Source organism: Rhinatrema bivittatum, chromosome 2 (genome assembly GCF_901001135.1).
Source record: "Rhinatrema bivittatum chromosome 2, aRhiBiv1.1, whole genome shotgun sequence".
Classification (NCBI taxonomy): Eukaryota; Metazoa; Chordata; class Amphibia; order Gymnophiona; family Rhinatrematidae; genus Rhinatrema; species Rhinatrema bivittatum.
The window spans coordinates 552,634,879-552,653,981 of record NC_042616.1 but is presented as its reverse complement, the minus strand read 5'-3'; the positions used below and the strand labels follow the sequence as shown (position 1 = coordinate 552,653,981).

Below are 19,103 nucleotides of genomic sequence, written 5' to 3'. Positions count from 1 at the left end.
AACGTGGGATGAATCACAACTAGTTAGCCATCTCCTATATACTTTATATTGGGTGATGGGTTGTACCCAATTTTGTCCCTCAATGGTGTTATTACAATGAGTGCACTGACCACATTTGAAGTGACCCGTTTGAATTACAGGTTCTTTGATATTCAAATGAGCATGTACCAATTTATCATGTAAATTGCTGCCTCTAGAAGTCACTATTAATGGAGGATGTTGAAAGATTTAATGTAATTGTACCAAGTGCCAGTGTTTGCGTATTGCCTGAGAAATGACTTGTGTGGCTGTTGTGTGTTTTAAAACGCATACTAAACCAGGCTGTTCTTTATGGGGTTTGTATGTTAATAAGGATTCTCTTATCTGAGTATTTAGCTCGTTTGTAAGCCTTTTTTATAGCTTGCTTTGGGTAACCTCGTTGGCTAAATCTCTCTGCTATACATAGGTAGAACAACCAGATGTATACGTCTCAGATTAAATGAACATAAGTCCCGAATAACAACAGAGAATGTTAAAGCTCCCATAGTAACACATTGTCTGCAGTTACACCATTCATTTAAAGATCTTCAATGGACTATAATCGATCAAGTTCAAGCATCACCCAGAGGGGGGGATCGAGTAACTATGTTAAATCGCAGAAAAGCTTTTTGGATATTCACCTTAAAGACACAATCACCACAGGGACTTAACGAAGAGCTGGAGTGGAGCACTTTGATCTGAACGGAGATACGTCATAACGTTTTTTTACGTTTCAATAGTCATTGGTCAATCAGAGGAATAGGGTGTGGTTTTGAAGCCCTTTAAAAAACTTTCAGCAAACTCAGAACGTTACCGAGAGCGAAATACAGCGTTTTTCACGGAAGAACAGCGAAGCGATAACCAGCTCGCAAAAATTTGGATGAACAGTTAATAGAGTGGAGATTAGCGTTGCATCCCGCTGATGTCTGCAAGCCCTGTATCCGTTTAAAGTTTTGGACTCAAGAGCTCACCAGGCTATATAATATCTGAAATCAAGTTGATTCGAGAAAGCCATCACACGGATACTATAGGAGCAGTTCAATCACCAGCGAGAGTCGGCAGAAAAACCATCTTCAGATAAGTAATTCCGACTATTTGCTAAGTCCGTTTACATCCCCTGAAGAAAGACCGGGTTCGGTCAGAAACAAGGCCTTGTCGGGTGGACTTTTTTGAAATGTTTCTTATATAAGTCGGTATTATAAATTCAACTTAGACATGCAACCCCAGTAATTAATATCCAAGAGATTGCACAGCGCACTCATAAATTTAACAAAATTATAAAAAAAAGGTTGGAGGTGGAAAGTTCATGATTAAAACAACTGAAAGGCATTACAATCCAGTAATGCCTTAATAAATTTATGAAACATTCCACTTCTACCTTTAAAATTTTGTTGTTAGTAAATTCTATCATTATAAGTTTTTTATAGTATCATAGGAGAATTATTGCTCCCAAGTATTGAATATATCACGGCGTAAAGAAAATATTCACGGACACTTTATATTTGAGTTTAGTATATTATTGTCACTGCATAAGTGTCTTGTAAGCATACTTTGAGGTGCATAGATTTTTTGGTATGTAACAGAAAGATGCACAGAGGCAGCAGAATGTTGTATGAACACTTGTGCACATAGGGGTAGATTTTAAAAGGTGCGCGCGGAGTAGATTTGTTCGCGCAACCCGGTGCGAACAAATCTACTCCCAATTTTATAACATGCGCGCGCTGCCGCGCGCATGTTATAAAATACAGGGTCGGCGCACGCAAGGCTGCGCAAAATTGGCAGCCTGCACATGCCGAGTCACGCAGGCATCCTCTGTTCCCTCCCCCCCCACCTTCCCCTCCCTTCCCCTATCTAAGCCACCCCTGGCCCTAACTAATTCCCCCCACTTTTATTTTACAAGTTATGCCTGCCTGAGGTAGGCGTTCTGGTCCGGGGGCCACAGCCATGCCCCTGGAACGCCCCTGGGCTGAAACCACACCCGCGGCCCCGCCCCCAGAACGCCCCCCCCCCGATGATGCGCCGGCCGCAACACGCCTCTATATGCCCCCCCCAGGAAAGCCCCGGGACTTAGGCGCCGCCGAGCCTATGCAAGATAGGCTTGGCGCACGCAGGGGGTGGAAGGGGCAGCTTTTCGGGGGTTACTCACGTATCTTACGTGCATAACCCTTTGAAAATCTGCCCCATACTGTTAAAATTAGAACTTTATTTTTTCAATATCAATGACAAAGTATACAGATAATCCCACAGCTACAATATACTTTATAAGCTACTGTTTTAATATAAATTATCATTTAAATTGTAATGCAAACAAAAATTGGAGCCAACCACGAAACTCAAAAAGTCAAAATCAAAGTTTAAAATCTTAACATCTCTACAAAAATAATCCAATAGTAGAAAGGAGAAATCATATAGCTGGAAAACACTGAATAAACTGCTATTGGAGAGCTAAGATTATAAAACACATAAAAGTATAATCACAGTGGAAATCCTTCCCAGTAAACACGATTGTAAAGCAAAATTCAATGGAGAAATTACTTACCTGATAATTTTGTTTTCCTTAGTGTAGACAGATGGACTCAGGACCAATGGGTATAGTGTACTTCTGATAGCAGTTGGAGACGGATCAGATTTCAATCTGACGTCAGCCCCTAGTACATATACCCCTGCAGGAAGTGCAGCTCTTCAGTATTCTCCTCGAAAAGCACTGTAGATATATGTGTGACTAATTTGATCAACTTGAATAACTTCATAACTTGGTTAAACTTTATAACTTGATTAATTTGACTTGTTGAATTGGCTATAGCTGGAGACCGCCAGTGTACTCAGCCGGAAAGCGTCGACACCCGGTAGGGTGGGTGTTCTAAATGGATGAAAACATGGCTTACCCTTGAATCATTTGAAATTCCATGCATAACGGCAGCCAAGGGTGGGATGCTGAGTCCATCTGTCTACACTAAGGAAAACGAAATTATCAGGTAAGTAATTTCTCCATTTCCTAGCGTGTAGCAGATGGACTCAGGACCAATGGGATGTATAAAAGCTACTCCCGAACCGGGTGGGAGGCTGCCCGAGACTCACTTAGTACTGCCCTTGCAAATGCCGTGTCCTCTCGAGCCTGAATCTGGAGAAGGTGTGGATGGAGGACCATGTCGCCGCCCTGCAAATCTCGGCGGGTGACAGCATTCTGGTTTCTGCCCAGGACACTGCCTGGGCTCTAGTAGAATGGGCCTTGACCTATAGAGGCGATGGCTTGCCTGCTTCTACGTAGGCCGCCTTGATGACTTCCTTGATCCAGCGGGCTATGGTCGCCCGCGAGGCCGCTTCCCCATGTCTCTTCCCGCTGTGAAGGACGAATAGGTGGTCCGTTTTTCATACAGATTCCGACATTTCCAGGTATCTGGATAGGAGTCTGCCAATGTTGAGGTGGCATAGACTACGAGCTTCTTCCGAATTCTTGGACTCATCTGGCGATGGTAGCGAGATGGTTTGGTTAAGATGTAAGTGTAACACCACTTTGGGAAGGAACGAAGGGACCATGCGTAGCTGGATGGTTCCTGGGGTGAGCCTAAGGAACGGCTCACGGCAGGACAGTGCTTGTAGTTCTGAAATGTGGCGGGCTGAACAAACTGCCAGCAGGAATGCTGTCTTTAACGTTAACAGGCGGAGGGACAGACCTCGGAGGGGTCTGAAAGAGGTTCCTGCTAGAAAATGCAGGACCAGGTTGAGATTCCAAAGAGGTACCGGCCACTTTAGTGGTGGGCGGATGTGACTCCTTTCAGGAAGTGTGAAACGCCTGGGTGAGAAGCTATGCTGTCGCCCTCGCTCTTGGGGCCATAGCATGACAATGATGCCACCTATACCTTGATGGAGTTGAGGGACAGACCCTTCTGTAGTCCATTCTGCAGGAATTCCAGGATCACGGGAACTTTAATTGAGCGTGGTATGATGCCGTGATCTTCGCACCTGGCTTCGAATAATCTCCAAATCCTTATGTACATTAAAGATGTGGAGAACTTGAGTGCTCGGAGTAGTGTGTCGATTACAGCCCCCGAGTATCCACTCTTTCTCAGGCGAGCCCTCTCAATGGCCAGGCCGTGAGAGAGAATTGAGCTGGATCCTCGTGGAGGATCGGTCCTTGTTGAAGCAGGTCTCTGTGTGGAGGCAGTGGCAGGGGGGTCCCTGCCAGTAGTCTTCTCATGTCTGCGAACCACGGTCTTCTTGACCAGTCTGGGGCCACCAGAAGTACTAGTCCCCTGTGTAGCTGTATCTTGTGAATGATTGCGTCCAATAGGGGCCACGGCGGGAAGGCGTATAATAGGGTCCCCTGTGGCCAGGTCTGTACCAGGGCATCGATCCCCTGGGACTGAGGTTCCCGCCTGCGGCTAAAGTACCTGGGTACTTGGGCGTTGGACCGGTTTGCCAGGAGGTCAATGTCTGGTGTACTCCACCGGTTCACTATCATTTGGAACGCTGCGGACGACAGCTTCCATTCTCCTGGGTCTAGACTTTCTCTGCTGAGGTAGTCTGCCGTGATGTTGTCTTTCCCGGCGATGTGGCGATGAGATCTCCTGGAGGTTTACTTCTGCCCACGGTCTATTTCCAGAGACACCTGTTGGCTTCTGGTTCCCCCCTGATGGTTGATGTAGGCCACTGTCCTGGCGTTGTCCAACATTACTCTGACCGCTGTGTCTCGGAGTCTGTGAGTGAATCGTAGGCAGGCTAGTCTGACCGCCCACGCTTCTAGGCGGTTGATGTTCCATCCCGCCTCTTCTGCGTTCCATTGCCCTTGGGCGGTTAACTCCTCGCAGTGTGCTCCCTATCCTCGTAGGCTGGCATCTGTGGTGAGCAGGGTCCAGGTTGGTGAAGATAGCTTTGTTCCCTGGCTCAGATGGTTGACCTGCAGCCACCACTGTAGCTGGGTCCGGACTCTGCCCGGGAGTGATAGACGTACAACGTAGTTCTGAGACAGTGGATTCCATCGCGATAGAAGCGAGCGCTGTAGAGGTCTCATATGAGCTCGCGCCCATGGCACTACTTCCAGTGTGGATGCCATCAGACCGAGGACTTGCAGGTAATCCCATGCTATGGGACGGGGTTCACTCAGCAGGATTTGTAACCGGTTCCTCAGTTTTGATCTCCTCATGGGAGTCAGGCTGACCTTGTCTTCTTTGGTGTCGAATCGGACTCCTAGGTATTCTGGAGACTGTGAGGGCTGCAGACAACTTTTGTTTGTGTTGACCACCCATCCTAGGCTCTCCAGTAGAGTTTTGACTCTGTTGGTTGCTTGGTAGCTTTCCTCTTCCGAATTTGGGTTTTCTCCATTGAATTTGTTCTAACGCTGTGAGAGCGTGCAGATAGTCCCTAACTGCTATGGAGACGGAAAATACAGAAGAGCTGCACTTCCTGCAGGGGTATATGTACTAGGGGCTGACGTCAGATTGAAATCTGATTAGTCTCCAACTGCTATCAGGAGTACACTATACCCATTGGTCCTGAATCCATCTGCTACACGCTAGGAAAGAAAAGATTTTTAGACAAGATCCTAGAAAAAATATATAAACAAATATATACTCATACCAAGAAACAGATCTTGTAAAATCCACAAATAACCCAAGGTCTTCCCCTGACACAGAGCGTGTTTCACAAAAGCTGTTGCCAAGGGGACATATAGAAACACACAATTTAAAAGTATAGAGAACAAGGGGAGTCACATGATGCGGTGAGCCGGGAAGGAGGGTTTCTCACTGGCTCCGAGTGCTAGCTCCCACAATCAGCTAAAATCCTCACAAATTCTTCCGACTACAACTGAGAGCCTCACAACCTGATTCAAGCATATGTCAATAGTGCATTATATGCTGTGGACTTCCCCAACGATTACAACCAAAGGAGGTAGGAAGGAAAAAGAAAAACCCCGAGGCCCGGAGCCTAAGACAGTGGGCAGAGGTGACTATGCGAGCAAACACCCCCCCCCCCCCCGGCTGTAACCAATGCCGACAAAGGAGGTAAGCCGGGCGGTTTTAGATGAAAAAAATTAGCTGGAATCACGGCACTAATTTCTGAAGTCGGTGAAGAAATTTGAACCGTAGGATGGTAAACGAAATTCCTCCATGGTCTCTGAAGCAGACAAGCAGTCGAAACACGGCCGGTGTCGGGCAGGAGGCTTTGACCTCACAAAATCACAGGAGTTTGGACAGAACCGATAAGTATTCAAAATAAAGAGCAGGAACGCTAAAGTAGGTCGGGTTGACCGCCAGGGGGAGGACATTTACTTTAAAAGAACTTGACGGATACGGTTCACTATTGTATAAGCAATACATGGTTGCATTAGAAATGAAATAAAGAAAATAAAAAAACAAAAATAAAATATTGAAGAATAAAGCCAGTAGTTATTGAAAGAGGGTATCACAAAGGGTTCCCTAGATATAGTGATCGCATAATTACCATGTATCAGGGAGTTTCCTTGATGGTTGGTTGTTGATGTAGATCCTTATTCTAAACAACTTGGAGCTTTTATTGCTATTAAAGGGACTTCCACCAAGTATTGAGTCAAAGGGTATGAAAACTTATGCAATCAAGATTTTTTTGTTTTTATTCTTAACTACTTTTGGAATATTTCTTTAATTGCTCTTTCATGATGAAAGCGTACAGTATGTTGTGTAGATACATTTTAATGTATTTTTATATTTTATAGACAGCAGGAGATGCTCCAGTTTTATTGAGGGTTTTATATTTTGGTTTTTTTAATGGATGAGTTAGAGGAAATGAACTATGTTCCAGCTATAATTGGCAGTGGGGAGGTATAGTGGAATGTCAAAAAGATTCAAACACGATCATTTGATTCAAGGCAGATGGTTAAGAAACCCATCATGTGATAATAGTGTGTTTCTACTGAGTGGTATTACACAGCTTAAATTAGGCTACTTAAATGCACAATCTGTTAAAAGTAAAGGAATCACCTTAAAAGACTTAATACAAAATAATAATTTGGTTGTACTAATTGTTACTGAATCATGGTATAAGGATTTTAATGTGTTTTTCCCGTTTGACTATGAATATGTTAATATGATGTTTTCCTATCAGGATGAATTAATAAATATAATTCTGCATAGAAACACCTGCACTCAATTGTACTTATAATTTTATTTTTTCCCTATGTCAATTCATGCCACCATCTAGTGGTAAATCTATAAACAATCTCTCAAATGGAAAACAAAACTATACTAGCAGCGTTGACTCCAGGTAATAGGTGGGCCTGTGCCTCCTGCCCAGAGCCCACCCTTAACAGACGCACCATACACCCCCACTAAGCACAGCGGCACAAAGAAAAAGTGTGTGGGGGGGAATGAGAGGCGCGCGGCGATACGGGCGGGTGCACCGGCGCACGAGTTGGGACCGGGTAACAACCCCCCCCCCCGCGTGAGCATAATGACGTACACTAATCCCCACCCCGGGTTGCAGCAATGAGATCGAGTGGCAGCGGCGCCAGGCAATGACGTCATCGGCCCTTTAAAGGGCCACGATGAAAGGCCAGAGAGCCCTCTTTGATCGCGCGCCGGCAAAAGCAGGGGCTCGACTCGGACAGAGAGAGCCATGGCAACTCAGCAGCTGAAGTCTGGAATCACCTGGACTCCGAGATCCCAAGGGATGGACAGGCTGCAATATCGAGCTCCAGCCTGCTAGGAAAGTATAAAAAAAAAAAAAAGAAACGGGAGAGAGAAGTGGGAGCAGCATGGGTCTGGTTTTGAGGGGGCAGGCGCAATCAGAGAGGGAAAAGAAGAGGCCCCATGGCTCTGCTGCAAGGTACCTGGCTTTAAATGCTCAGGGCTGCAGGTTCAGTCCCTGCTGCCCCTGCAAGCATGACATTTGACAAAGCTGGAATTGGGTGGGGAGGGAAATATGGATTGGAAGTCTGTGTGCTGGTGGCCAGGGCAGTAAGGGTTTGGTCCTTTGAGCGCCAGGGGCCGTGAGCGAAGGCAATTGCTTGGTTTGCCTGGGGAATCCGAGGCATCCCTGAGTGGTGGGATCGCGGGGGGCTGAGCTCGGTGGAGATCAGGCCCTGCGGCCAGTGGGGGAATAAAAAAGATTTTAAAAAAAGGAAAACCATCAAGTGGGAACCAGGACCGGGGCAGTGGGGAGAAGGGCAAGTGGCAATGGGCCGCTGGTTCAAACCCCCAATTTAAATGAGGATGTGGGGAGAGGGCATATATATGGTTCCAAGTGAGGTGGTGCTTGCACTGCCAGGGATGGTGGATTTGAGTCCAGCTTTGGAAAATGGAGAGGGAAGTTTAAGTTGTGTACTGGTCAAGCTTACTGTAGGTGAATAAATGAAAAGATCTTGTAGCTATAGTGGAAGTCCAAAAAAGAGAGGGAAGAGAACAGCGGTAGGAGCATAGGAGAATGGCTGGGGCTGTGGCTGGGGACGAGCTTCCTCCCGCTCAATTAAAAAATAAATAAATAAAGAGAAGATGCCTTCTGATCTAGCCACCAGCACCCCCACAGGCACCTTGACAGAGGCAGAGCAGGCAGGACGCAGACTACGTGCAGCGCATTCAACGACCACAAGGGAAGGTGGCGCGGAGGATAGTGCAGGTGCGGAGAGTCTGCAGTGCCAGGGGCAGACGGGAGCGGCAAACAGTGGGAGGGAGGCTCGCGGTGGACAAGGTTCCAGTCAAGGGGTGTCGCGGCGGGTGACCGCAACGGCAGGACTGCAGGCGAGTAAAGCAGTGTCAGCTGCTGGGCACACTACGGAGACAGGGGTGAAGGAGGAGGTGGTCCTGGGGCGACGACATCTCATGCTCTACGCCAGAGACCCCTGAGGGCACGTATCCGCAGGCCAGCAGGAGCAATTATCAGACACCTAGGGGCATCGATGGGTGCCCATGTCCGCCGAGCGGATGGTCGTCCCCGTCGTCAGTTAGGACGCAGGGACTCAGCAGTCGGTCATGCCCGGCAAGGCAGAACTTTGGCAGCGCTTGCAGGCATCCGGTTGTACCATGAGGCCACAGCGTTCCCTGCCCATCCCCAGGATGGAGCTGGGTGGGAAGGCCATTGGATGAGGCGGGGAATGAGAGGACAAGGCTTCTATCGGTCGCCGGGTGGTCCCAACCGGCACCACCACGGGGAGCCTTTCTAGTCAAGAGGGAATGCCAGCGCATCTTGCTGCCTCTCGGGCTGGCACAACCGGACCGAGGTCACCCAAGGAAGACAATTCGGGAGGCATGTCGGGGGCCCATACTGGCACTCCAGCATCGGCATCGGGCAGATCTGAGGGCCTGGTGGCACAGGGAGACGGAGGGGCACAGCAGGGGAGAGTGAGCGCAGATGAGGGAGCAGACCCCAGCCAAACAGATTGGGCATTGCAGACGGGAGATGACAACGCTGGAGAGTCTGGGGATGAGAATGGGTTCCACTGGATGGAGGACAAGGCGGCAACAGCTGGAAAGGAGCGTAGGACGAGGCGCAAGCACAGGACGTGCTCCAGCTCAAACAGTTCTTCCACGTCATCTTCGGACTCCGCAGGCGGCAGTTCCACGGACAGGGAGACCAGGGCCCGCCTGAACTCAATGCCCTACCAGAACTGTGGGAGGGTGTGCCCAGGAAAGTGCGCAAGGGAATCAGAGGGGAAACTACATGGATGTTTTCTGTGTCCTGCATGAATGCAGAACAGAGGACAGAGGGAGATCGGGGGACAAATCGGCAACAGCATAGAGGAGTCCAGAGAACTTTGTTGACTGGATAGAGGCGTTTCTTGGCATGATAGGCATGGTGGGACATCGGGACCCTTCACGGTATGGCCCCTTTTTGGGTTGTGCAGCAGACATCCTCCAAGTGTGACAGGAGCACGAGAGTTGGACATGGCGCAACTGTGATGAAAAATTCCAGGACAAAAGCAAGGGGAGTTGGTTCATCGCGTGGGGATCTCGAGATGCCGGCCTCTGGATGCAGCGGATGGCACGCAAGGCAACGGAGCGAGGATTGCGCTCGGGAGACACAGGAGGGTTATCTCCCAGCAGACATTCAGTTGGGAGGGCGTGGTCACAGGACAACACATGTCGGCATTGTAGTGGAACAGCGCACACATTCCAGGATTGCAAATTCGGGCCTGCATGTACAGCACGCGCAGCTCCACACCCACTGACGAGGTGCCCGGGGGAACCTACGAAGGGGAGTAAAGTTGGAACGGTCTGGGAGCCTGCAGTTCAGGGAAGCACCATCACCCATCAAGCTGAAGGCAACGATACCATGGCGGAACTTTGGGTTGGGCCTGGTGGCTCACCAGGGAGGACGCCTGCCTCTCAGCCAGCCACAGCAGGTTTGAGTCCCACCAGACGAACCAATGGAGAAATTCCCCACGCCATCAGGGTGCACAGAGGATATGGCGAGGATTCCAAGAGAGATTTGTCTTTCCATTCCAGGGAGGGAACGAGGATTTGCGATGCATCATCTGTGACCCGGCAGGCATACATGATTCAGAGGAGATTGGAGATCAAGTGTGCACTCGTGGGGACGGCTGATCCTTTCCCGTGGCAACCTTTACAAAACATGTTCCTTTTGCCACTGGAGGTCATCCCTGGGAGAGAGAGGGGCAGATTCCAGCTCGTTCGGAGTTTGTCATGCCCCCCAGGATCATCTGTGGATGGACATTTGCCCCCAGCAAGTGTTAGGTATGCTATGCATCCAGGTGCTGGGTGCGGTATGCATTCTTTGGTTCGACAGTGACATTGCTCAGAACATGCGGCGCGGGTGTTCTTGTGGCGGGAGCTGACATTGAGTCGGCCTGCAAACTCCTTCCAGTACACCTGGAAAATTTCCCTTTAATGGGGTTCATATTCAGGAAACTGTTACTTCGATTGAGGCATGCCTATGGGATCTTCAGTCTCGTGCTTGCTGTGAGCTATTTGGCATGTGGCTACAGTGGGTGACAGCACTGGAAGCAGCGTCGGACTATTTGGACAACTTCTTATTTGTGGAGCCCAGAGATTTGAACTCCTACTGCTGCCTGCTGGGAGAGTTACAGTCCATCACCGAGGAGTTCGGGGTTCCTTTGGCACACAGCAGAACTGTGGGTCTGGCAACGATCGTTTCCTTCCTTGGCATCGAGCTGGATTCCAGCAGGAGGGTGGCCAGGCTCCCCGAAGAGAAGGTCAAAAACTCAGCGGGATAATACAACAAGCAACACCAGCAAAGAAAATAAGGCCACGCAATCCATCCTGGGAAAAATAACCCATGCTATAGTTACACAAGAGATCTAGGCGTCATAGTGGATAACACATTGAAATCATCGGTTCAGTGTGCTGCAGCAGTCAAAAAAGCAAACAGAATGTTGGGAATTATTAGAAAGGGAATGGTGAATAAAACGGAAAATGTTATAATGCCTCTATATCGCTCCATGGTGAGACCGCACCTTGAATACTGTGTACAATTCTGGTTGCCGCATCTCAAAAAAGATATAGTTGTGATGGAGAAGCTACAGAGAAGGGCGACCAAAATGATAAAGTGGATGGAACAGCTCCCCTATGAGGAAAGACTAAAGAGGTTAGGACTTATCAGCTTGGAGAAGAGACGACTGAGGGGGGATATGATAGAGGTGTTTAAAATCATGAGAGGTCTAGAACGGGTAAATGTGAATCAGTTATTTATTCTTTCGGTTAATAAGACTAGGGGACACTCCATGAAGTTAGCATGTGGCACATTTAAAACTAATTGGAGAAATTTCTTTTTCACTCAATGCACAATTAAACTCTGGAATTTGTTGGCAGAGGATGTGGTTAGTGTAGTTAGTGTAGCTGGGTATAAAAAAAGATTGGATAAGTTCTTGGAGAAGTCCATTACCTGCTATTAATTAAATTGACTTAGAAAATAATCACTGCTATTACTAGCAACAGTAACATGGAACAGACTTAATTTTTGGGTACTTGCCAGGTTCTTATGGCCTGGATTGGCCACTGTTGGAAACAGGATGCTGGGCTTGATGGACCCTTGGTCTGACCCAGTATGGCATGTTCTTATGTTCTTATGAACTTTGCATGTCGGGTTATTCCCAGGGGAAAAGCCTTCATGAGAAGACTAGCAGCAGCCACAGTCAAGATACAGCGACCCCATCATTTCCCAAGAGTTTCAAAGGATATACGTGCAGAGGGTATGGAGCTCATTCCTCATCGACTTCAATGGCGTATATGGTATACAAGGACCACCACTTTCCAGCAAAGATCTAGGATATGCATACTGATGCCTCATGAGGCCGGGGTTTTGGGGTAAGAGTTTCAAAGGATGTATGTGCAGAAGGTAAGGTATGGAGCTCATTTCTCAATAACTTCAAGAGCAGATACGTTTATACAAGGGCCACCGCATTCCAGCAAAGATCTGAATATGCCTAGTGATGCCTCAGGAGTCGGGGTTTTGGGGCATTTTGCGAAGGCACAGGGTGTACAGAACCGTGGTCAGTGGAATAGATTACTACAGGACTCACGAAGTACATATATTTTTGGAGCTTTTCCCTACCTAGGTGGCGCTAGTATTATGGAGCAACAGAGTCAGGAACAAGCACATATTTGGGTGGTTCAGGTATTGAACTCACAATCAGCCAAGTGCCCAAAGGTTGTAAATCTCCTGAAGGAAGTAGTGTTAGAGGCCTTACAAAACAATACAACATTGTGAGCTAGGCCTGTGTCTGGGGTAGGTGGCCCTATGGATGCCTTATCTCATGCTAAAGAACATTTGTGTCATAGGCAGGTACCAGCAACAGATGAAGCGGGGACAGCCATGCTGGCATGCTGGACTCCAAGCGGACATGAGAAAGCGTTTTGGAGGCAAGATGGCCGCCGAGGCTTAGACCCGTTCGAGTCACTGGAGGAAACTGCTGTCCTTTCTTGACTTCTTTCGAGTAATTTCAATGCCTCATACAAAACGAAAGGGGCGACTAAGAGGTGAGAATATCAACTCACCCATAGTCGACCCCCCGACAGCCTATGATCCCCGACTTCTTTGCGGATGTTGCTGCTTCTCAAAATCCGGAGAGCTCGGTCGCTGGGGGAACGGCTCAGGAGCGAGAGCCCTCCCCCTTGACCCTTGAAACAACTTTGAGCCCTGGATCACCACGAAAACCTGCTTACCCCGGGAATATCGTAGTACCTTGCCCAACCTCGGCAGAAGTTGGAGGGGCGGTGGAAATGCCCAGAGATGGTAACTCCGGAGTTTGGTGAGTGGAAACCTCGGGAGGGGAAAGAAAAGAACTATCACCGAAGGAAGGTACTTCAGGAGGAATGGAGGAACCCCTGAGAGCATCTACACCGCTGGCTGAGGAGGTAACCGGATTACTAGCAGCTCAAGGTACAGGGGTGAGCGGGGGAGCCATTGAAGATGAGGTGGGCCACTAAGAGAGCAAACGGACCCGATGGACCAAACTTAGGACTGGCACGGCAAGGGTGGGTCAGCACATGGATGGAAAAGCCCAGCATGTGTTGGGAACAGTTATTGTCCTACTACGGCACCCGAAGGACTTGAGGGCTGCTCCAGTTGTAATAATAATACATCTGGGGGCAAGGACCAGTGGGCAAATGGCATGTAAGGAGGCAATTATACATTCACAAGCTATGCAATGAGCTGCACTAGCAGGGAGAACTCTGCCTGGCTCAGGGCAGGAGTTAAGTGAAAATGCCTGTCTGGAGGCACCCGGGGCTTGCCAATAGCGATTGCTCCTACATCTTTGGTGACTTTTGGTTCCAGTCCCTGCAATGCTATGGCTCTAGGCAGTGTCAGCACTTGTCTATAGCCCCCAACAATCGCGGGTCCGTCTGTCCCAGCCCCTGCTCTCTTTGGCAGGGCTGATCCATGCTAAGCAGCCCCAAGCACCCGGCAAGGAAAAGGCTGCATGGCACACAACTACACTAATGCCAGCAATGGTCTAAAAAGGCCAAAGCAGTAGGAGCTGAAACAATTTATGTTTGAATAGTAGTACTTTGAAATAGTTAAAAATTAGTCTGCAATATTTTTCCATTAACACCTATTTGAAAGAGAAATTACTAATTTCCTTTCCTCTGCACTCAGGCAGGCCAATCCACACAAGTGGGTTATGTAGCTCTACCAGCAAATGGAGACAGAGTAAAGCTGAATCGCTGACGTCATGGACATACAGCACTGCCCCAAGAATAGCCCGCTAGTATTCTCCATCTCCAGCAGATGGTGGACATGCATCTCTCTACTGGGGATTGCTTATTGTTATTAAAAAAAATATATATACCGTATTTTTCGCTCCATAAGATGCACCTGACCATAAAACGCACCTAGGATTCAGAGCGGCAAAATTAAAAAAAATAATAATAATAATGGTGTGCTAAACCGGTTCTGTTCCCGGGCATCTGTGCGTCTTATGGAGCAATGGTAGGAGCAAAAGATGGCGCCGGCCGTCCATTGCTCCTACCATGTGACAGGGGCCGACCAATGACACCAGTAGCCCCTGTGACATAGTAAGGGCAAAAGCTATCGGCGCCATTTTGAATACTGGCAGTCGACGGTCTAAGTGCAGGAGATCGCTCCGGATCCCCGCTAGACCACCAGGGACTTTTGGAAAGTCTTGGGGGGGGGGGGGGGGTCAGGAGGGTGAGGGGTTGTAGTTAATTAAATTTCAAGGGTTGGGATGGGGAATGAGGACAAAAAAAACCATTGGTTGTAGTGTTTTTTGTTTTGTTTTTTTTTTTAATATTCGCTCCATAAGATGCACAGACATTTTCCCCCCACTTTTGGGGGGGAAAAAAAAGTGCGTCTTATGGAGCAAAAAATACGGTATATACATCGTAACTTAGTCAGCTAAGTTAATTAAATGACCTGTTTTGAATATTGACCTCATAGTGTTTTAAAACAAAAAAATGCTAAGTACCTGCAGAATGGGAATGACAGGACAGAGAGCATCAATAAACTTCTTCCAAGTCAGTGCTGTCATCATTAATCGCCCTTGAAGAAGATACATTAGAATTGCCTTGGCTGTGGAGCTAATCTGCTCAACAAAACAAACAATGAAAGAAAGAGTAAGTGGTCACTAATTGATCTCAAGACAGCAAGTAACTTGCCCAAATACAATACAGATCTTTTACTTGTCCAATGTGAAACATTTATAGTAAAATTTAATCAATGTCAGTCTAGCCATATACTTCAAGATTTCATTTGAAATACACATGATTTGTATTTATATATAATCTTAATGGGCACCCACTGGGGTAGAGCTACTATTTATCATTTACATCAAGCACAAGGGAGCAGGCAAGTTACAACATGGTGAAATTTCAGGCATAATCTTCATGAGATCGATACTTCCTGTTTGTTATTAATTTTTATTCAGTTCAATTGAAGAAAAAATAAACATTTTCTTTACACAAAAAAATAAGTAATAACCAAAGAAGAGAAAAGTAGGTTAGTATTACATTAAGCCTTCGACAGGGGATAAGTAGAGAAAACTAAGCATCAATACCCAAATAAAAACATTTAAATAGATGATGTATACTGATCTGGCAGCAAATCACAATACAAATTTATTTCAATCTTCTATTAAATAAGGTTCCAAGCAAACTAAGGGCCTCATTTACTAAACTCGCTATATTTTTCCTGGCGTGGAAAATACCACGTGGTTTACTAAGCTGCAGTATTTTGTAGCATTTTTCCAAGAAAAATATCTTGGCTTTCCTACCACCACAAATTCTGTATAATGGAGGCCCCAGGATGTGGGACTGCCATGCTTTAAATGGGCTGATTGGACCTGACTAATCCCCCACTGTAAAAAAAAAAAAAAAAAAGTCAAAAAATCCCAGGGGTATTCGTAGACCCCCCTGTCCCAAAAACCACCTTTCACCATCCCTGAAGACAGCTGAAGTCATAAAAATAAATTAATAAATAAATAGAAATTTTAAAAAACTATGTTTTCTTTTTTCCCCAGGCACAGGCCCTGCCTCCAACTCCCAATCCCTCCACTTTGACAAAAAATTGCTTTACTCACCCTCCCGATCCCTCTTTCCCTGGTGGTCTAAGTGCGAGCCCCAAAGAGCATCTAGGCTCCAGATTTGGCAGAGCCATTTTCCAAACTGACATCAGCTGCACCAATCATGTGATAGGGTTAAAGGCAAGCTACTGGCCAGCTACACCATTTTGGAAAATGGAAACTGCATGTCCAGAGCCTAGGGGGCAATATGAGCCGCCACTAGACCACCAGGACTACTTTAGTACATTCAGGGAGCCTCAAGAGGTTTAGAGGCAAATTTTTGTCCGAGGGAGGGGTTGGGGTGAGGCCTGCACTCGGGGCTTCAAAAAAAAAAAAAAAAAAAAGTTGTTTTTGTTTTGTTTTGCAACTTCGGAAGCTCCAGGGATAGCAAGAGGTTGGGACAGGGGGCTCTATGGAGACCCCCTGGGTCTTTTCCACAGTTTGGGGGGGGGGGGACTGTTAGTCAGGGCCGATCAACTCCTTTAACACATAACCCCGGTAGCTTCAGGACATGTGTTAGAATCCTGATGCTCCAGGGGAAGTTAATTAAAATCCTTGAACTGTAGCTACTTCAAATCAAATAAAACAGCTTGCAATAATCTGAGGCAAACCATGTTATTACTGATTAATGTGCATCTTTATTTTCATCTAACTTAGATGGATACATCAAAATATTTAGCCATACTTCCTTAAAGTTTTAATATCTAATGAGTATTTGGTGACACATTCAAGAATGTCCTAATTCTATGACCAGTTTCAATCTAGCTCTGGCAAAAAAAAAAAAAAAAAGGCACCTCTCTCAGAAATTCCTTATCTAAATATTCCCACTTGTGTCAGATTTCCACAGGAGCTGATGCATGCTTCAGTAGATGAGTAAAAGAGCCAGCCCAACCACCATCTTAGGGCCGCCTCCCCCACCCTCTCCATACCAAGTCAAGATCAAAGTCAGACTGCCTCCAACTTACCCCTACTGACCTCATTAGAGGCCAACTGGCTCTTTAAAAAGTTGCAATGAGGAACCTGATACTCTGTTGCATGCTGTGGGGATGAGCAAAGGAGCAGGCCCAATCACTATCTTAGGGTCTCCTTTCCCCTTGAGTCCTTTACAGTACTGCTGGGATCAAGCCCATACTGCTTCCAACCTCCCCCTGTCTCTAATATGACCTCAGAGGCCAACCAACTTTTTAAAGAGAAGCCCCTCACTGAAGGGCCAAACCAAAGGATGTGGCTCCTTTGTTCATCCCTTCTTGTGATTTGCAGCTTTAATTGCACAGCTCATCAACAGGGCACACCCACCCTCATTAGAACTAAAGATATGCCCCTTAAGAAAAGGTTTCAACTCTCCTAAGAGATCTCTAACTGCTCTGCAAATACCTTTGGTTAACCTCAGAACTTTGCTAAAACCTCTCAAAATCACTTCTCTGCCCTCTTCTGAATTTCCATTCTACAGATCACCCAAGCTCATCCAGAGGTGTTACACACCAAATCTAATCTCTTTTCCCTACTGCATCTCAAATCCAGATATTCACAGGTCAGGGCAGATACACCAATTATACCCCCAAATCGCATATACCAAAAGTATATGGGACAATCTCATTGCTTCCAAGAACTTCCCAACACAGAACTGACACAACAAATGGAAAACCACCCCCAAACTGACACTTCTAAACACCCAGTCTATCCCACAACAATCTAGATCTCCTCCATGACCAGCAAACTAAGGAATCCGTAGATGTCCTGTGTCTAACATGACATAAATACCCCTTCAAACTCCTACAAATCTACCCACATGACTTCACCTTCACACATAGGAACAAGCAAAGAGAAGGAGCAGCAATAATTTATAGACATATGCTTGGCACTCAACCCCATCTGAAAAGATCATGGAAACAGAGTTCATATTTCTGCAGGTCAATACCCACCCCAAATGGGGAATTTTCCTGGTTTACCATGCATCATCTGGCATAGAAAAAAGCCCTCAAAGATCTCCTATCAATAACTTCAGAAATAATCCTAGAGAACCCACATGTTGATCCTTGGTGACTTCAACATCCAAGTAGATAAACCAAACCTGGATCCTGCCCAGGTTTACATAGCCTCTGTAGAAGGCTTAGGCCTATCCCAGATGGTAAACAAGCCTATACATGGCACAGACCACATACATCTTGGTACTTACACACCAGCTTCAATATTATCAATCAACTGAAAAATTATGAACCATCCAGTTCTCATGAACAGGCCACCATATGATACAACTCATACTGCAGACACTGCAAATCCACAAAGCCAGAAACAAAATAACCAAATCACAACACAGACAACAACTCACAACCACACAAGCCTGCATGAAAACCCTCCAGAAACTGGACCAAGATGCACCTCCCACCTTCATCGACCTCCTGGGCAACACCTGGAACTCAAACCTAAAAGCAACTACAGTTGAAATTGCCCCATTGAAATTCTTCTACCACATCAGAAATCTAAAACCCACCCCATAGCTTATACCAGAACTCATTAAACTAAAACAAACTGAAACAAGGCTCAAGTGAATATGGCAAAAAAGGAAAATTGGTTCTTACCTGCTAATTTTTGTTCCAGTAGTACCACTGATCAGTCCAGACTGCTAGGTTTTGCCTCCCATCCAGCAGATGGAGACAAAGTTTCACAGCACCACCACTTAACTTGGTGTGCCACCTGCTGCTCCTCAGTATTTACTCTTACCCAAGCCGAACAATCTTATAGACCAACCTCCTTATGAATTAACCTAACTTTTATCCCCCAAACAAGCAGAGGATGAACAACAGAACTTTGACAATTGAACAAGGAACTTCCTTAAAAATTATGAAAAGCCTATGCCATTCTTCAGAAAAGGCTAGAGAAAATAGTACAGTTTGAGCAGACTCTCCCCACACACTCCTTAACCCTTCAATGGGCGGGCTTCTGGACTGATCCGTGGTACTACAGGAACGAAAATTAGCAGGTAAGAACCAATTTTCCTTCCCTGTATGTACCCGGATCAGTCCAGACTGATGGGATGTATCCAAGCTTCTCCTAATTAGGGTGGGACTGCGAGAGTCCCGCTCGGACAACACCGACCTCAAAATTGCCGGTGTCCGAA

The 19,103-nt window shown here is 46.7% G+C and overlaps 1 protein-coding gene across 4 annotated transcripts in view; it reads right to left on the bottom strand.

The window, feature by feature from the left end:
• Positions 1-19,103, bottom strand: part of RTTN (rotatin) — a 685,521-nt gene that overhangs the window by 502,894 nt on the left and 163,524 nt on the right. For all 4 annotated transcript variants that reach the window (XM_029590900.1, XM_029590899.1, XM_029590897.1 and 1 more), the window contains exon 16: positions 14,894-15,010. In XM_029590900.1, coding sequence (XP_029446760.1) covers positions 14,894-15,010 — 117 coding nt within the window. The remainder of the gene's footprint in view (positions 1-14,893; positions 15,011-19,103) is intronic.